The 19,880-nt window shown below is 53.0% G+C and overlaps 3 protein-coding genes across 3 annotated transcripts; 1 reads left to right on the top strand and 2 right to left on the bottom strand.

Moving 5' to 3' along the window:
- Positions 1-718: 718 nt before the first annotated feature.
- On the top strand, positions 719-1,156 carry CORC01_01206 (uncharacterized protein; the record flags this gene model as incomplete). Its single annotated transcript, XM_022612862.1, has 1 exon — positions 719-1,156. One exon carries the CDS (start codon positions 719-721, stop codon positions 1,154-1,156), a length of 438 nt encoding a protein of 145 aa, XP_022480623.1.
- A 3,285-nt stretch (positions 1,157-4,441) lies between these two features.
- CORC01_01205 (uncharacterized protein) lies at positions 4,442-5,586 on the bottom strand (the record flags this gene model as incomplete). Its single annotated transcript, XM_022612861.1, has 2 exons — positions 4,442-5,308; positions 5,368-5,586. 2 exons carry the CDS (start codon positions 5,584-5,586, stop codon positions 4,442-4,444), a joined length of 1,086 nt encoding a protein of 361 aa, XP_022480622.1.
- A 3,114-nt stretch (positions 5,587-8,700) lies between these two features.
- CORC01_01204 (uncharacterized protein) lies at positions 8,701-9,264 on the bottom strand (the record flags this gene model as incomplete). Its single annotated transcript, XM_022612860.1, has 3 exons — positions 8,701-8,725; positions 8,775-8,986; positions 9,166-9,264. Coding segments are annotated over 3 exons (336 nt in total), but the record flags the coding sequence as incomplete, so codon positions are not given.
- Positions 9,265-19,880: the final 10,616 nt, after the last annotated feature.

Below are 19,880 nucleotides of genomic sequence, written 5' to 3'. Positions count from 1 at the left end.
ACCGGATTTGACGTGAAGACGAAACGCGAAATGAGGCCTTTCCGTATCCTTGGTCAAGGTACGGTATCCGTACGCGTGAAGAAAATCCCCCGGAAAAACGCGGTCCACGTGCACTCCCGCAACGACCCACCCGCCACAGCCCCTTTACGGGTATCCGTTCACCACCGTCGTCAATGGCTGCCGATTGACGGTTGGTGGTTGGCGGGTGATCGCTGATGCCTACCGATACTCAAATACGTGTCCTGACTCCTCGCTGGACGGAATTCGACGTCAAGCGGCTGGCAGACAAGGATCCCAGAGGGCCCTAGAGGACCCCGACTCTCTAGCGCTGAGTCGTCGTCATGTACGGAGTACCAGCGCCCCGAAGCCGCGGACCGCGATTCCAAGAATACCAAGCGAGCCAAGACAAGCGCCAATTAAACCCATATTCATCTGCAAACAAGCGCGCCTTGTTCCCAACCCCCACTACCTAGGGCGCAGAAACTTCTACATTGTTTCTGCCCCCAAATTTACCCAACATCATGTTGTATACCTGTCGTACCTCGTCACCTTAAGTTCAACCCTAATGGCCCCTCCCGTAGACGGGCCCAAATCATGGGTTCATGCGCACTCTTCGCTTTTTCAAATTGAGAGCCCTCGCCGGCCCTCCACATCCCGGCCGCTCCACGTCGGCGATGAGCGGTGATGGCGATACGGCGCATCTGCGTGCTAGGGGCCGATGGATCCCAAGCTCGGCACCGAGAGCTGCCGAAGCTTGCACAAAAGCCGTGTTAATTTCATAATTGCCAACTACAAGCGGCCGATCCTTTGCGATCACCTGCCTAAAATACGGACCCCTTGTCAGGGAACCACACACCACGTTGACGGTTGGTCATCAACAAGCCGTACCCATTTCTCTCCGATCCCGACGATGTGGACAGAGTGGGACGGGGCGAGACAGTGTTGCAGTCCGACTGGCTGCTTGCGTACTACGGTACGGAGCAAAGAGAAGAACAAGTCGAGAAGGACAGAAAAGGAGGGAACAATTTCAGTGGAACAGCCAACATCCCACATCACTGCGTTTCGGCCCCCTTCTGATAGTGGAGCTGAATCACCGCCCAGCGTCTGTCAGGCAGTGGATGCTACCGTCTTGTGCCCATACTCTGCATGTCGATAGAATTGTCACATACTGAGGGCAGAAGAACATGGAGGACCCGAAAACGAGAAGCCCGAAAGCTGCGGCCGAGAGGCTTCTCCTCGCTTTGGTCCGATCCGGTCGGACACATGGGCTGCTTCCCTCACTTCCTGGAAAAAGGGATTGACTTCCTATGACACCCAAGGCTTGGTCCTGGGCCTCGACCATTGCACAAGCTTCCCATGTTGGGTAGTCTACTTTGATGGCAGTCGATCATGTCCACCTTTGAAAGTCAACGGGAACTTTCGTGTAGGCTTATTTCCTGTCGGCGACGAGAGAACTAGCTCATGTCCATTCAACAGCCAGAGCGGCCCGCTGACAAAGCGCCTTGAATTCCAAGCAACGGCCAAACCAAGAACCAGGGTTTACCCAGCATCATCAACCCAACTCAGACAATCCGCCCAGCCCAACACGTGAACTCACAGGGTGTCATTGCCAACACCTGCCCGAGCCCCTTCAGACATTGTCATCGGCTGTGTTTGATGTCCGTGAACAACAAATGCCCCCCCGGGGCTTACCTGAAGCAGCAGAAAAACCAAAATAAAAATTCACCTCACTCAATTTTCGGACCCGACGAGGACGATGGAATTGAATTTTCACAAAAAAATCGACTCACCGTGGGTCATCCACTATCGGACCGCGGGGTTTACAACTTCCCGTCCTCCGTCACAAACGCCGACATCATAACTCGATTTCCAACCACCTAACGCCTTACCCCACCATCCCCTGGCGCGCAAAGTGCTATACTCCGTAATCTGGGATGCACAATAAACAGCAACGCTGTTAAACGGTCAACCACCGCACCCCCTGACCCGCGCCACAGCCTGCCTAGTACCTATTCCCAAACGCAGCAATCATCGCATGAACAGCGCCCTGAGCTTCCCGCGTTTAGTGGAACATGCTCTGTGGGTCGCCGCGATGTGGGCTCTTGGGATCGAAGGAGATCGTAAGGCGGACGCATTCAGACGGTTTTCCGTCGTGTGTTTTGGAAAGTTTTTTTTTCTCTTGTCTCTACGCGTTTCTTGCCAGACCAACCCTGCTTCGTCCTGCACCAGGAAGTCTTTACCCGCCAGGATTGGTTCCGCGTCTAGATTCTAAGTGTCTGCGGTATGTGCGTTGGGTGCGTCTCTGCGCAGACTGTTGGCTTTTGCGCCTTGCCAATCACTAGCCCGCTGCGGCGGATGCAGAACCATCGACAACTGCTGGCGCAACCACACCCCCCTCCCCCCTGTCACCCCTTGATCGACCAACAAGGATCACGGATGCTCCAGGGGGACCTTTTGTCCAGAACCAGAATTGACCAAGACTCTACCAAGTGGCTTAGAGATGGGGGGCGTGACGACGCCTAACCGACTGCCCGCCCGCCTTCTCGGCGGGTTTGGAAGACACGTTTCGTCCGCGCCGATTCGAACATGTTCATCGTTGCGTGTGGTGATGCGATACACGACTGACAAGCGTCTCATTTCACATGGCAGTAAAGCAAAAGTAGGTCGGCGGTCTGTGTCTGTCAGCAAGGGAGCTCTGTCTAGTCATGCCATGTTGCACCATCGCTGTCATTTCGGCCCCCAAATCTCATAAGAGATGCTGGCAACGGCTGCTGAGCTGTACGGTCGATCAAATCACCAAGTGGGGTCTGCCAGAAGCTTGAAGAAAGTATCACGTCGCGTTGGGAATTTCACAGCTCGCAACTGTGTTTGGAGTTGCCGGTTTGGTCGCCGATGGGTACGGTGAGGCCGTCTTCGTCTCCCCAGTGACTGCTACCTTGTGTGACGCTGACAAGACAGCCCGACAGGAGTCTGACTGTTGTCTCTCTGCGGCATTTGGGCCCTACCCTGCGTTATTGTTGTTCGTCCGTCCCCCTTCGGCACCGGCCAGAACGACTTTGCATTCTCCGCCGCCGCCCGTCCCCCCTGGCGAGAATTATAAGTCGTGACGTGGAGACCCCGTGGCCCATCCCCTTGGCAACTCTGAGCGTCGCATTTGCTCCAAACCCTCCGGGCATCAGTCGCAGCGTTGGTAACCCAGAAAGCACAGAAATTGGCAAGCTCGCAGGCAACTTGGGAGGGGGCTGATTTACTAACGGAGCTGGCTCCTTGTTAATTTAAAAAAAAAAAAACAATCCCGATGATCTTTTCAAGATTTAGATTTTTTATTTGGGCTCCAAGCCCCGAGAGTGCAAGCCGAGTCCAGGGCAGGGGGGTTGGGCCGCTGACACGGTAGCATGCCGTCGACAATTCACCTAGGTAGTGTAGTAGTCGGTGGTTCATCCATTTCTGGGGAACAGGCAAAAGGTAATAGAGGAAAGAGTGCGAGACAGACTTTGTATGGTTTATCACCGTCTTTCTTTGGAGCGTCATGCTTGGGAACCACCACCACCACCACCACCACCACCACTACCTTTGCAACCCAGATTATACGCTTGAAAGTCAAAACTTGGGAGGTTACATCAACGTGCCAGTGGGGGAAAAAAGGAACTATTCGCGGGTTAACGACATGCTCACACGGACCTGTCTCGCCTGTCTTGAATGTTCCCAATTCGGTAGAAATGACACCCAATCGAAGATGAGCAATGCATGCCTTGGTTTGGGATTGGGTCTTCTTCTGTTTTTGCTCAAAGAGTGGTGAATTGGTATCGTAATCTATTTTTTACACTGAAGGGGGGGTAAAAAAGCATAGGGTACTTTGACCTCCCCTCCCCTGGTTCAGCATTATGCAAAGCTTGCCTCCGTCCCAACTCTGTGAAAGTGGGAAAGTAGGAGAAAGGGGGGGCGGTATCCGTAAAATGAAACTTTTTTCTCTCTAAAATCTTGGCCAGCTGAACCCAGCGCCCATATATCCTTGGCCATTACACGAAAGTAAATAGACACGGTCATGAAAAGTTGATACAACGGTTTCGATTTGTTGTTGTCGTAACATGAAATCGTCACCTCAATGCTATCCTTCTTGTCAAAGGCCGTTATCCCGCTCACTATCTCAATCCCTTGAACGGTGGTGATTATCCTCATCCGACTACCCAAATAAAACAAATAACCCCCCCAGAAGAAAACCGTCATACGCCTTTCTCTCGCGAGATGGTGTCCTTTCCCAAAAAGCAACGCCTTCGCGGTGTATCATTGAAAAATTTAGAATTCGCAAACCCATGTTCCCAAATCTTCTGTGCGCCCCTGATGAGCCATGGCCCCCAGCCGATGCCCCCAACTCTATAAACTCATAATCCGTAGTTGAAATGCTCAGTGGCTTTGTTGTAATTTGGTTGGATTGGTTGGATTACAGTCGCATTGGCTCGCCGTCATAGCCGCCGTATATCATCGGGTCGCCCATTCCCATCATTACTTCGGGGTTCGGGCAGTTGAGGACGTGAGGCTTGATCGTACCGAATTCTGATTCAATGAGGCCTTGATTGAGCATGTCCATGTTTGTGAGAGCGCCGGGATGTTGGAAGAATTGCTGAGCGAGGTCCATTGAAGAGGGTGCTGATTGTCTGGGCATATTCCATTGTTGGTAAGCGTTCATGGGCGGAGACTGGGTTTGTTGGAACATGGCGGCGGTCGGATCGATGGGCGAGGCAACTGAGTCTACATCAAACTCAGTGTAACCGGTAGAGAAACTTTGCGGGGACATGGTCATTGGGTTGTTGTGGCCGCCAAAGACGGCTTTGCGGTAATCGGCCTCGAATTCGGAGTGATCGACGTCGGAGGAGCTTGCGCGGTCTGAACGCTCGCAGCTTGAAGTAGAGTCAACTTCGGCCTTCATCGCCTTCTCCACATCACGTTCCTTTTGCTGTTCCTCCAGTTGACGCGCCAACTCGGCCAAGCCTGCCTCGTCCTCAGGGAATACCGAGTGAACTGGCAAGTCGATATCGCTGTTGGGCCGAATGCATCCAAGCTTCTGGGCAATGTTGTGGATGACGGGTTGTCCTCGATCATTGAGCTCAGGCTCACCAAGATCCCATTGTTGCTGGTTCCTAACCATGGAGTACAACTTGTGGACGGTGGCGATGAGTGCGAATTGTGTGTGCTCGAGAACCTCGGCGTACCCTCTGGGCAGCTGCTTGTATTCCGTCTTCTTGCGAACGCCGGCGGTGCAGACGAGACCGTCGTCCTTACACCTCTTGCAGGGGAATTCTCCGTCGCACTGAGATAAGAGAGTCAGATGCTTGTGGCGAACGGGTTGGGTGTGGCGGCGTCACTTACCTTGGTCTTCTTCATACGACATCTTTCGCAAGCTTTCCATACTCTCTTATGGCGTCCGTCGGCAGACATGGCTTGAGAGGTGTGATCGTGATGTTGTGTAGCGTTATGAGGGCTGGCACGCTTAGCAGTGTGGCGGTTGGGCTTGATGGACTTGGAGCTGGAGGAGCTCTTCCTGGATTTTTGTTCCTCCAAGGGAGGTGTGGGTAGACCGCTTCCCATTGTGATGGATGATTAATAGTTATGAGAGGAGTAGGTGGCAATGAGGGAGGAAGAGTAAGGTGTGGCGGTGTGTAAACGGAGGAGTTATTGGTGATGGAGACGAAAGGGCAAACAGCGTATAAGTTTATGTTTACGACTGCGGATGGGAGCCGTGTAAGTGAAGTATATATGATAGCGAGAACGAGAGCCGACCCAGTTAAAGAATAAACCAAAAAGGTAAAAGAGTCGGGATGACACAGCCAAGAGTCCGCGGCGCTAGGGTCAAGAGGGCGGGCAGTAAGCACGGCAGGGTACTGGGGTGGAGGGCGTTGGCAAATTATTAATGTCGAGCAGCAACGGGGAGACGACGGGGAGTAGACGGGGTGCGTCTAATGTGCGCGCGCGAGATTATGTGATGCGCAGGGAAAAGACCTCGGAAGCTTTTGGGGTTGATAGAGTTCGGTCGCTCGCAATGCCAAGCAGGGCAAGAGCAGGGCAGCCTGGAGACAGGGTGTGCGACTGTGCGGAACGACGAGCGGCGTGCGGTAAGGAACCTTTTCAAGTACAGTGGAGGGCAGGGCAGACTGGGTGCCAGGTGGGAGTCTGCTAGAGCGAGTGCGGGTGCGGGTGCGGGTGCTGCAACGTCTAGGTACGAATAGGTGGTGGTGTAGGTGTGGGTTTGCCGGCCTGGTCTAGGTAGTCGGCGGGTGGCATTAACGGTCGGCGACGTCTTTATGTCCGAGTGCGCGGGCGGGCCCAGTAGTTGTGAAAATGAGACGGCCACGATAGGGATCCTTGTTCCGTTTTGTGCTCAATCGAGGAGAGCGAGTATGGAAGTACGTCTGGTACGTAGCCAAGTTGTGGGATGTAGCTAGTCGTAGTAGCGCGCTAGTAGCCTTTTTTTTTTTTCCCCCAAGAGCTAGCCGCGACCAGGAAAAGTCCGCTGCGGAGTTCAGAGGACGGCGAGGAAAGGGATTGGGATTGGATTTGCAAGCCGGCTGCTTGTACGTAGTACGGCTTATTTGCTGTAATTGTTGTTGATGCTGCTGCTGCTGTTGATACGGCGGATTGCTGACTGCAGAACGGACGTGTCTCGAGCGGATCTTATTGCCAAGCTTGCTGTGCTGTCCCAGGGTCTTGGGCCTTCGTCCTTAGTCCCCCTTTTTCTCTATTCGTCACCAAAGTTCTTATTACTTGGCGGGTTGGTGGATGCGGGAGGATATGGGTGGTGGGTGAAATGGTGGATGGGTTATAGGTTGGCTGTTTAGGCTGCTAGGTGTGCTGCTTGGTGTAACAAGAAGGTTCTTGTGAATCCTGGTGTGTAAGATGAGACCTCGGGGTTTTTGTTTCGAGGTGATGCTGTTGCCTTGGATGTAGCAGTGTGAATCGAGAGAATGTTTCCGGGTCGAGATGGTCCCTTTTTAAGAAAGAATTCTGTGCATCAGATCATTGAAGGTATCGACGTCAGTTCGGCGGAGTTGAAATGGACAGTGATCAAGGTCCCCGATTCGAAACATGAATAGCTTCTGGATCCTTTGTACGGGGATCCCAATCAGACGGGACAGCCGACCACATCTTATATTCAGGAAGCAGGGTTATCCACGACTCAGCCGGGATCCAGAGATGGGATCTTTCCAAGCAATGGGGCTTGGTCATGAACAAAAGATGACATGATGCTGCAAGTATGTTGGCATGGGCCGAGTCTGGACCATCTACCTCGGGGAACACTCGATAAATCGTGAACGGAACGCTACTTCGTAGGAACCAAGCCGAGTGTGCGCCTCATGAAAGTGGGTTGTGCGAGGACAAGGCCCGTAATGGTGCTGTCAGGTTGAGCGGGCCCGCTGCTGGGACTGATCGGTACATGACGATACTTCGGGAGTGGAGGTTGCTAAGTCCCCGACGACCTGAGTAAGCTTTGCATGGGTGATGGGCCCAAGGAATGGAACGGAATAGTCGACCAGGACACGCGAGAGACAGTCATTGTGACAAATCCCTCCGACACCGACAATAAGCCTCTCCAGTCTCTCTGTCTCTCTGTCTCTCTGTTGCAGCGTTGCAGCGTTGCAGCGTTGCTCTCTCCCCAACCCCACCCGTCCGCACGGGACGGTAAGGTCATGTTGACACCAGCGTCTCTCTCATGTCTGTACATTTGGCCTGTCCGATTTTGGAATAAACGTGTAGTCGTGTACCCTCCGTCGCACCATACCACTCGCTGAGCCGCGGACGCCTTCGAGGAGGGCACTACGTCAAGGTTCAATGCAGTGAGTCCGATGACCATGCCGGGTTGTTCATAATCCTAATTTCTCGATTTGTGCATGCGGCGGAATCTCACGGGGCCGCTGACGGGGCGATCAGGGTGAACTGCAACCCCGTACGCCAAGATACCGGCCTGTAAACGAGGCCGGCGCCGAGGGCGGGGTCTTGACTTTTACTGCGCGTTTATCATCGACGATGCGATCTACCACGACTCCAGGTCAATAGCTCGGAGCCACGATATTATACGATCCTCGAGAGGCTCTGGACTCGAATGGGGGCGAGACAACAAGGCATGATTGAATTGATGACGCCAGAGACGGAATTTGCCAACTGGCATTGCTATGCTTGGTTGGTCCCTGACTGGAATGCCAATTCGGGCAAATCGACAGGGTGCCAGGGTTGATGAATCATGACGGATCATAACCCATTGGGCTGGGCCAAAATCTTTCCAAATTTGTCGCGTTACCCAAGTGCGCCTTACAGGCACTAACACGGTCCCGATCCTCTTGTTCTCCTATCCGGGGCTAAATTGGTCCAACGGTTCTTGTATGCCCGACTGGTAGTTGGCAAGGTGCCGCCAGAAAGGAAGAGCTCATCTTTTGTGACGAGGGACGAGGTCCCTTGTCAATAGGGCACAAGCGTGTCAGTAAGGTCGAATGCCTCCGGGACAGGTTCGGAGAACAGACAGTGGAAGATGTTCGAGCTCCCAGCCATGCAGGGACTTCCTAGTTGAGGCCAACGGTGCCGACAGCCTCGGTGGGATGCTCGCCGCGGGCGGACTTTTGTGTCATCCTAATTCACTTCATGGTGAAAGATCCCATGCTGTCGGTGCGTACCAAAGTCTGATATGCGCCAAGAGCGGCAGCTACCAGTCGGCTAAGGTTCACGATGCTTCGACGAGCTGCATAGAAGATAGGTAATACCTAACCGCGAACTCTGTGGGAGCTCACGGGCAGGTGCGGCTCAAGGCAGTCTGTTGAAAGTCCACTGACGGCAAGATGAGGAGTTGCTTCAGTTCAAACTTCTGGCCATCGTAGCACTCCGTGCGGCAGGAGCGTGCAGTCGGATTGAGCCCACCATCAAACCCGTCTGATACTGTGACACCGTCCGAGGGTGGAAAGAGGGTAAAGACGTCATGGCGTGTAGTTTCGAGCAGCAAACTCTATTTCAAAGTCAACGATTAAGAGCCGCGATAATGTTTTCTTGCCGAGCAAAACGCGGCGGCTTGCCACGGCGGCAGGCGGAGCTAATGGTTCGTCGATCGATTGCAAAGGGTCGGGCAGGTGGACTGCAGCGAAAGTCCGGCGACGATGAGGATAGTGTTGGAACGGAGGGCGACAGCCTATTCGCCGATGGTGGTGCGCGGAGGGATTGCGGAGCACGGACAAGACTCAAGACAGCGAGGCCGATCTCTGGCCCGCTCCTCCACCGGCGGTAGGTTCACGGCTCACCGTTGACAAGCCGCCAAGACAGGTCTCGTGAGCCTACTAAGTGCCGTGAGAAGGAAGAGGTGAAGGTGTACCGCACGGGGCAGAGGCTCGCAAGGCCAGCTCTAGGTGATCAAGGGTTGGTTTGGGCTGAAGGGCGTTGACATGCAATCAAGATTCATGCGGCCATGGTCGGCGATGTTGAGTTGCAGTCGTGATGTGTCTGTGGCGGATCGAGTTGCAATGCATCAAGCTGAACCGAAGGCGACACACGAGAGCTGTGGTTGCCATCCCTTCCATGTGGGATGTGAGATGCCTGTGGAAGGTCTGAGGCAGCTGCAAGTTCAACAGCCGTCAGTACTCATTCGAATTAGTTGCTTCCTCTTTGGCATCCAGACTTCTGGAACCCTGGGGTTCTTTCTGTTTGTCTGAGAACGTGGAGTGCTAGTTGCCTTGCTGTGCCTTGCTGTACCTACCAGCCCAGCACCGACCCGCGCGCCAAGCATCGAAGGGCCCGTGCAGCAAGTATGCCCTGCTCAGTTGGTTGGTGTATCCGTACAGATACCTCGTAAGGTACGCATCTGGGGTTGCTGTATCCGTACGAGTACGAGATGCTTTCTGGTGCCTGCGTCCAAGTTGCCGGTTCCTTGCTCCAGACTCCAGCGAGGTTGGCCGACTCGGTTCCCGAAACGGTGCCCGGGCGGAGGAGGGCGAGAAATAAGCAATGGAGATCATTTTTGCCCGGACCAAAAGCCCCAGGTGCATAGGTACCTAAGGTAGTCACGTACCTAAGGTGCCTAAGGTAAGGTGAGGTATTGTAGATAGGCTACCAAGTGGGGGACAAAATAGAGCGCAGACTCTCTATTCTACCGCGACCTTTTTTCCATCACTCACATACGTATAATATACTGTTAAATCTTACGCTTCCTGTTAGATGAGTTTTTCTTCGGTCTTTTTGGCTCTTTATTTGCTATTACTGGGCGAAGAATGATTGTGTATGTGTCAGAAAGAATGCATTCTTTTTCGTCCCCCACTTGGTTACCTAAGGTAGGGCAAAAATTAGGCTACCTGTCGTGGAGATGCTCGTGGAGATACAAAGCGGTAAACAATCGCAGGCATGAATGAGGTGCCACGGTGCCAGCAGGCCGGGAAGGATCAGGCACCCTCCACTCGAAGTAGAGGTGTGTACATTGTAGAGGCTTGCGGTGGTGGGTCTAAGTGGGTCTTGACCAGATAACGCTCATATATCCATCCGCACTCGTCGCCCGCGAGGTATTCCCGCCGGATTTAACTAGCAGATTCTTCCTCCCGTGCATTCACCGATAAAGTGGACATGCCCCTCACAACTGTCAGCTTTTCTGCATTCTTCTCGCTCACGCCCGTCCGTTGCTTAGTCACTACAACCGCATGGCAAGCCCACTGTGACTCCTAAGGCCAATCCCATTTAGAATCGCTGATAATTACTCACTGCATGGCTCTGTCTAAGGGGGTGAGATAACTAACTGCTCCTGTCAAGAATGGGCCATCGCACGTAACGTTGGCATCATCGTGCTGTCTTCCACTCCCCCATGCCAATCGAGTCTTGGGGCATAGCTCCACGGAGCGGAGATAACAACTCCGTGTAAGTGGTTGCTTACCGTCAATCACCTTGACGTCTACGACGCCGTTCCTACAACCTTACACAGTAGTAAGCCATCCAGCCGGCTTTTTCCACCTCATCGCGATTGGATAGGACACACCCGTCGCAATATGCCGTGTCCTTTGCAAACCGAGCCATTAAGGTTCGTCCGGGAAAGCGCCCTCAGTACGAAGCATGGCTTCGGCCCAAGGAAGCTGCTATATAGCTCTGAGAGTCATATCACGGTGGCACCACCAGGGAGTATCCCCTCCAAAACGAAGCCACAGCGAGCCGTCAGTACCACCGCGTGCGCGGCGGTAACAAACGACAACCCTGTCTCATCGGCCTGTGGCTGGCGCCGTCGCCGACTCCAATCGGCCTCAACATGGGACGAATTAGACATCTCACGGCGGAGGAGCACGAAAAGCTTAGTTAATCGCCGGACTGGGGGGGGGGATGGATAGTTTGAGGCACATCGTAGAGACAACCAATCATCCTGACCATTGATTACACACAACATCGAGAAACTAGCCCAGCAGCCGCATCCCACCGTACTCTGATGTACTCAACCCCCATTTCGTAAACTATGTTCAGAACACAGGACGTGCAGCGGAAGCACCATCAGAGAGCGGAAAATCGCCCGTCGGGTGTAACCTCATCCTCGCTCGCATCCCCCTCCATCACGACAACGGGGTAAAACCATCGTGGGACCGTCGAATTTTTCTAGAAGATGGTTCTTTTCCAATGGGTCATCTCCGCGTCTCTATCCGGTTTGGCGCGGATCAAGGCTCAACTGACTAATCGGCTACACTGCTATCAAGTGCCGTATCCACTTGACCCCATGAAGGAAAGTGCCGCTCACACCCACAGCTGCGGCCACCACGCAGGAAAGGTACTTCCCCCTACGGATACTCACATTAGTACGTTGTGAGCTAAGGTACGTTGAGGTGCTGTATTCTCCGAGTACCTCTGCAGTCCCCCCCCCCCACCCCCCCCCCAACCACCCACCCCTCACCTTGGGCCCCCACGCAGGGAAAGTAATCCCCCCCTCCGTGCTCCACATGGAGATCTGTGGGGGTCAGTGCCCGTGGTGGGCCTTTTTTTCCGAAGTCCCCGCTCCCCCCCCCCCCCCCCCCCCATCGAAATCACCATCCATCTCCATGCGCCATCCTTTCGAATCTCAATCTTTGTTTATCTACGCGCAGCTTCTTCACGTCGCCTGATCAGATCATCGGCAATTTCCCCCACCGTTGAATCCCGCCCGGAAACCGCATCGGTCTGGTCTTTTCGATATCCTCCGCCCGGTTAAGATCGACTCGGTTCTCTTTCGATCACTTCCGAGGTATGATCCTTCACCACCGCGCGCCCGTTTTCGTCGTCAAATTTTAACGTGGAAGCTTCACAAGGCAACGATCGCCCTGTTTTTCCTCAATCGTCCCCGTCTGGCCTGTTGTCGATGACGCCGCCTGCCCGCTGTCATCAAAGGCCACATGCTTTCAATAATCTTAAGTCCCACCACGCCCAACCCGTAGCACGGGGCCACAGTAGGGTTGGTTCGGATCAGTATCCGCCAGGTAGCGCAGCCCGCCCAGGCCAGCGGATGCCTCCCGCTCTCCGTCTGGTATGCATTAGCTTTCATAAAGTTATCCCGGTCGATCCTGGGCTGATGATCATGGGCCATCTCTCGGCAACGAAAGCGGCCTTTCGGTCTCCGACTTACACTCTCAACCACCGAATAGAGCGACCCCAACCCTGGGCTTCCTAATTTTTTTTTCTCCCAAGACCTACGAATACCTAGGCAAGATGAACCCCGTTTGCTTGCTGCGCCGCACACCTTCCATCCGGTACCATCGCGACATTGAAACTTTCCCCTCCACCCGCCACGAGATCGGGATCCAAGGCTTTGGGCTCCCCTGGTCCCCGTCTGGCGGATACCTCCTCATGACCCCCTAATCAGCTCTTTCAGGGTCTTCCATCAAGGGCCCGAGGGAGAAGCCGGATTCTTCAAAAATGGCTCACTTAGACTATTCGCCTCCTTTCCCCGCCATCGCGATACCAAGGCACTTGGACGCGGGCTGAGGATGGTACGGGTACACTACGGATACTCTGCATGCATTTCGGCGACCACCATCTCCTACAAACCAGGCCCTGAAACAGGGATACCATCAGTATCGGGTAGCCCACCGATTTTTCTACCCTTCTGCCCGCTGTCTTGTAAGCGCCAGCCCGCCAGCCGCCCTACCAGCTGTTCTATGTATCCGTACAATGCAGTGCCACCGGTCCCCTCGTGCTCGAGAGCGGACTTCGGCTTCTGCTAATTTCCAGTTCGGCCGAGGTTCGACTCCACCACGACAATCTGTATGACGTGTGATCGCATTGGAGCCTCATTGCTTGTCGGCGCGGCGTTCAAGCTGTTCCGCTACGCGATACCTACTTTGATTTGGTGTTGGTTTTCGACCTTTGTCGGTCTGAAGGATTTCCAATCGAGTCTCCTCAACGTATCAAGGTTTCCAAATAGGTCTGGACAGGCGGCCTCGTGCCTCTAAAATGGCAATCGGCACTTGTAACTAGACTGTCATGCCACGATGGCAAGCACAAAGCCCCCCCTCTGTGTCTACAGCACATTTGGGTGCAAGTAACGTCATCTGCGCGCCCGAGGCTCTATCTAGAGCTCTGCGCAAATCGGCGGAATACTTCTAGTCTTCGGTCTAACCTGTCGGCCCGTATCTAGACCAACCTTGACAACGTACAGAGTTGGGATGCCGCATGGGTCTTGGACTCCAGATGCTGAACGCCGGCTCAGAAACTAGAGAACCATCGTCGTGCTAGCCATCTCCCCTTCACATGGGGCCCCCCTCCTAGTGATTCCGCATCATCGAGGACAAGCTCGTCGGTCCCGAACGACATATGCGACACCGCCGTCCGATAGCTGATACGCACCAGGGTTGCACGTCTTCCCGCCCCTGGTGGATTCTCGGGGCGCATGATCGCTCTGTCCACACTCAAAATCAAGGGAAGCTCAAGTTAGTTCTTTATCAACCGAGGGTGGTGGGGTTCGCTGGTAACAGAGTTTTCTGTCCTTATGTGTCTTTGGCTAGACTCCGGGCCCGGGAAGACTCGCGAGCGGGATTGCGGGATTGGAGATTAACGGATGCCGATGTGGTCTTGGCACCCGGCAGCGGGCCCCGGAGCGGCGTCTCTTAGCGGTACCCACGCACCCGGGGGACCTAGGTATTCACAAAGTGCACCAAAGTTGAGGCCTTTTTGTTGTGGATCCACATGAACGGAGGCTGTAAGCAATTTTCAACATCAACAAGTGACGTCTTTGGGCATACGGAAAAGCTTGAGACGTGATCAGAACAATTGATCCGACTGACTCCATGCATGTTTTCAGCTTTTCTTTGGCCGACTCTGCATTCAGGGGGCCCAGAATCTCGATCGCCAACGTACCTTACTCGTTCATCCTGGGTATGTTTTCAAGGGAGCTGAACGGCTGATTGCGAAGCAGAGCCTACGCCCCGACGGAGGTGAAGAGCGGTTTGACAGTCACGTCACGCCACCCGCCCCTGTCTGCAAAACACTCGGGGGAGTGGACCTGAACCCCGTTGCTATCTCCGGGCTGGATCTGAGATTTCCATGGGCATCTATGCAAAGACTTTGAGGAGACCAGCGGCACCAGCAAAGAAGTCACAAATGATTTGGCATCTGAAATCGTCTCTCTCAGGTGGGCCATCCTCCAAGGATCAGGAAATGATAGTACGACGAGCGACAAGGCCCGAACGATTTGCATGCATGCACGGATATGGCTCCGTTGGCCGAGGTATCTGTAGGTCAGTCATGTATTGGTCTATGTTCTGTCACTCACACCGCGCCTAGTCAAGCTCCAAGCATGACCGTCCACGGAACGCATGGGCCTCTTCCTCGGCCAGGATATGCCAGAGCCTTTCAATCAAAGCTGCGACTGTGGGAAGCAGATCTCGGATCTGCAGTGATAGCTTGCCAAGCTTTTCTCTCGTAGAAATCATCTGTCAGCTTGGTTTCCTATTTCGTCACATGACAAACCGATTTGCGGATGGTTAAAAGTCGCCAGCTGTAAAAGGTGGGTGGCTGCCAAGGAATATCATGCTCGCGCGAGTCAAACATGTTGAATTTGCGATCACAAAGTGCGTTGCGTTGCGACTCCACACGATATTGATTTCTGTTATCATAGCCTTGAAGGTGCCGGCTTTTGGAGCCGTGCAGTGACCAATCTCCCACATACACGGAAATACCTCATTAGTACACCATTACCTCATGAATTACGAGAAAGGCAATGTATCGCCGGGTAGGCCTAGAGACGAGCATGAAAACCCTTTTTCACTACCTTATGCCAGTGACTTCCGCGGTACAAGCGCGCCGCGGTCTGGACAAGGTAACCGTTACCAGCTGCCCGAACGTCTTCCGACCAAAGTCCGCTCCGTAATGCCGAGAGGGACGGACACCCGTGGTGTGTGCGCTCCAGCTGTTGCTGCTGCGCAGAAGCAAAAAAAAGAAAAAGGAAAAAAATTACAGTGGAGGTCATTGGTGATTTTCCCTTGCGGTGGGGATTGCGGTGGATGGCTAGGGCGGTTAGGCGGCTTGATTTGCAACCAAAAAGCCGTCGTACGATGAACCCCGATCAGTCATCCCGCCGTCACGGAGGAGTGGGGCCCCCACTCTGCATCCTGCCGATACTCACGCCGGTCTTCTCCCGGCATCTGAAAACGGCAGAGCGGTGATTGGCACCCGGCTGGCGTCGCAGTGACCCCAGTGAAACGCAGTGCTGGCAACCGAAAACCTTGCTACCGCAGCCGGTTTTGCGATTGAGATATGTTTGTGGACCCGGCCGCGATGCGGTGAGAGCGCGACCTACCCGTTCCATCGGATTCGTCTCTTGGTGAGTCCCTCTTCCAGTGCCGAAATCAGCGGACTCGGAGGGTTAATTTAACGAATGTTCCAGGACTGTGAGATTTTACGTCGTTGTGCGCCCGACCTGTTTCTTGAGAAGATTCTTCACGACCTGCCGTGAGCCCCCCACCAAAAGCCCGACTTCACTGGGATCAAGATAATCGTCTGATGCACGGATACGGATACAGAGCATTCTTTCCTCAGAGAGTACCCATAAGCGCTGCGAGTGTCAGAATAACCTCTGCGTTTTACCACCAACGTGCGCAGATACGCATGGTCATGGATCCCCCCACACATGCATCAAACTCAACTGGTCTGTCCGTGAACAAGTGTTTGCAGGACCTTTTTTCTCGACACCCCTGACAGTTCAATCTAAAGGCCAACTTTGGTAGTCGCCGCGGCTGCGCGCGAAACTTTTGTCCGCACACACACACACACAACAAGGTTTTGCATATCAGACCCCTATAATAAATGCTGCCAAACTTAAGGAGGAAATTATCGGTCACTTTCCAAGTATATTGGAAAAGCCTTCTGGCATTGCGCGGAATTGGTTCCGGGACGAGGAAGGATACCATGCCTTTCTTGACCTCACCGGTGTAAGAAAGAAGTTTGACTGAAGCAGCGGCCGCCTCCTTATTTCCGGGGACACAATCACACCGCGCGGGGACCCGCGGGGCCAGCAGATCGGCGATTATTTCTCCACGCCCGGGCACGATGCTCCGGGTGTGAAAGTTCCCCACAGAGTCGGTGGGAAGAGGGAGAAAGTTTAACACACAAGCTTCTTGGGACGTACCTCGAAATGGTGAGCTATGTGCCGCTTCAGCTCACCGAGGTTGACAGAAAAAAAGATTCGTGACATTGAGAGACAAGTGCCCCTGTCCAGAGCTATGGTCATGCTCTCTTTTCTTTTCTTACTTTTCCGGGGGGGGGATTTGACGCTCGGCTCATCGAGGTCCAAGTCTGAGGGAGAATTTTGGGGTGGGGGGGCATGAACTGCTCGGGAGTTCACTAAACATTGTCAATCACGCTGATTGGAGCCTGAACGTTCGTCGTAAGTAGAGCAACCCTAAATGTAACGGCTGGGGTGTGCGTGTTCGGTGTATTGCTATGCGCCCTTTTCTTAAAAGAAAATGCGTCTTTGCGCGCGATTGTCTATGTGCTTTTTCTTCCGGCGACGAATCGATTACTGTTTTTGGCGGGGAATTCAGCCGTTTTACCTTGGGAAAGGGGGTAAGGTAAGGGGCGGAATAAAAAAGAGGTAAGTAGGTTTCCTTAATCTAGATAAACTCTGGCGGGATTGAGATGCTGGGGTCGCATAGGCGACGGAAGATATTCGACATAACCCTCCTTCTAAGTTCTGCGTACCTTGGTTTCGTAACCGGTTGTCAGGCTTTCTTGTGGCGAAAGGCTGCTCGTTTGGCTCGGAGCCATGGATGCCATCACACACACACCCCTTGTCGCTGGGGACGCGGGCGAAGCCTTGTTTGCTTACCGTCGTGTCGCGTCTTGACGTTCGCCGGGGATGACGAAGAACATGGGGATACTTGGTGATACCTACCCGAGCCTAGATTGTGCGTACTTCATTGCCCGGAACTGCTGTTTTTCTGACTGCAGCGATAGTTATCATGGATGAGGCAATGATTAGAGGGAAAAGGGATTGAACGGTATTCGGGAGAGCTATATATCGCGGCGCTTGCGATGGGACGAATTTTGGATACGTCATTTTGGAGACGTCATTTTGGATGATGGGACGCAGTTGTGTCAAGTCTGTTGATGACATTCCTGCACGTCAGTCTTTGCATGGTTTTCAAGCCTTCCCCATCTGGAGTGCGTAATATTTATTGGTTGTTTCCGAGCGGTGGGTTACGGACGTGAAGCAGAAATACTGGATCTCCAAACGTATTTGTCTCGAGCTTGGTTCTGAATTTTGTTTACACAATGGGTCGCGCTTTGGAGATTTATCCACTGAGAATTGCCGAGGCTGAAGAGAGTGTGTTGGGTTGAGGGAGTTGTTGTGTCATCCGGTCCCAGGGGCCCGTCTTGTATGCCAGGTCCTGGATGATAGAACCGAGGTCATTTTATGCTTCTTGATTGGTCTTAGTTGCGAACATCATTGTTTCACAGCGAGACATATACTCTCGACGTGTCCACCGGGGTTTCGATGATATTCAGATGTTGCTCAAAATCCTTAGGGGTGTTTTAGGGCTTTCACTTTAAGGTGTGGGTATGATGCCTAGCTAATGTTGACCTTCACAAGAGAAACGTCATGTAGCCACTCCTCGTCAACGCTTGTTCGTTGTAAAGTTAGAAAAGTATGCTTTCGTTACCGACAAACGCGCGGGAAAGATCCGAAGACGATGTCAAGACATCAACTTAATCACGGTTTTGACTAACACAGAGCCTTCTGTGGGTCGCCGATCTATTAGTTCTGTCATCTTTCGGGTGGGATCATACCCCACACTGTCCGCCAGGGCGTTGGAGTTTTAAATATGGACAAAGACCCGTGAGTCGTGCGGATTATGGAGCCTGTCTTGCAGTTCACGTAAGGGACGACGGTGGTTTGCCCTTCGAAAGCTGCCAACCATATGTCACCGTCACCTACTTTTGTTTAGTTCCCTTATACGAGGTTGACGCGTAATCTGAATGTTGCTTTACCCTAGTATCCAATAAAGCAGTGTGTGAGAGGAGCTACTACCGCAGATGTACTTCCAATGGGAGAACCCAAGGTCCTATACTACCTGGTTAGTTGAAGCTGGTCATGATAAGTATCATGGCTTCTATCCAAGTCTTGCATCTAGGATCTACTGCGCCGCATATGGCTGTTGTTTTGACAAACACCCTCCAATATCGTTCTACTGAATTTCAATGCCGCAAAACAAACAATCAAAGGAAGCCTACCATGAGTCGACGTCAAGAATCCATCTGTTGAAACTCTCAGCAGCCAAATAGTGAAATCTCTCACATTCAAGACGGACTCGGGCGATCACCCTACCCAAAACCATACTTTTCTTCAGCTTTTATCGCAGCGGGGCACTGACGACATCTCTTACGGATCACCCCCGCGGGAGGCTAGGCATTCATACAGTAGCTAGAACTTTGACCCTGTGCCACGATTCAACCGCAACGTTAATATGCATACAACTATGTCGAAAGTTCCGTCCCCTGTAGTTATTCTCTTCCACTTCATTAGTATGTCTTCAGCTGTGGTACCGTGAGCGCCCGACTTTGCGCCCCTACGTGAACAGCATGCTCGTCTCGGTGTTGCTGCTAGGCGATACGGCTACCCTCGTCCAGCTTGCGGGCTTCCTTCTACACGGTGACCAATCTTCCAGATATTTTCAATATTGGATGGATATCTTGCTCTTGAACTGGCTTCCAGAGTACCATTGGCTAGCTCTCAACTCGTGAGGATCAAGATTGATGCAACATCACCCGCGACTGGTGTTGGCGGTGTCAGAGAGTTGGGAGACTAAGCTTTTGGCAGTCCACGAGAATTTCCACGACCTTACACTTTCGGATAGCTCTCGACGAGTCTCTTGGGTATATTTCTATTACTAATATGTTCTTATTGACCTGAACGTGCCTCCCCCGCCTTGAGGAACACCCCGCCCCCCTTTAACTGCTGAGCGTGTTCTGTCGAAACCAAGGTCAGCAAGAAACCTATTGTTTTGGCCAATATGCATGTTACTTTCAGCAGGCACGTGTTTGGCCTTTGTTGAGTTGAACCCCTTGAAGTTCACACTCAGTGATGTGATTAGAACAATCACGGTGAAGTCCATTCGAGTATGGCAGGCCCGTCACGACGATGCTAACTAGCTACACACATTGTTTGCATTGATGGATTCCTAGATAGGGGAAGAGGGGGAAGGGCGGGGGGTAACAGAACCGAAGCAGGATGACGTGCGACGATTATGGTCTAGTCGGATATGTGACAGACAGACTCTATGATGCATGTACTCACGATCCTTCGCGATCAGGAAATACGTCCAAGTGGAGGCAGGATTATAGTGCATTGACGATGGATAAAATCAGGCATTGTATTCCGAGTCCGGTTTTTTGGTACCACGAACAGCAGGTTTCGGCTC

The sequence above is a fragment of the Colletotrichum orchidophilum genome (assembly GCF_001831195.1).
Source record: "Colletotrichum orchidophilum strain IMI 309357 chromosome Unknown Scaffold_6.1, whole genome shotgun sequence".
Lineage (NCBI taxonomy): Eukaryota > Fungi > Ascomycota > Sordariomycetes > Glomerellales > Glomerellaceae > Colletotrichum > Colletotrichum orchidophilum.
The sequence above is the reverse complement of the archived record's forward strand: the minus strand, read 5'-3'. Positions and strand labels throughout refer to the sequence as shown.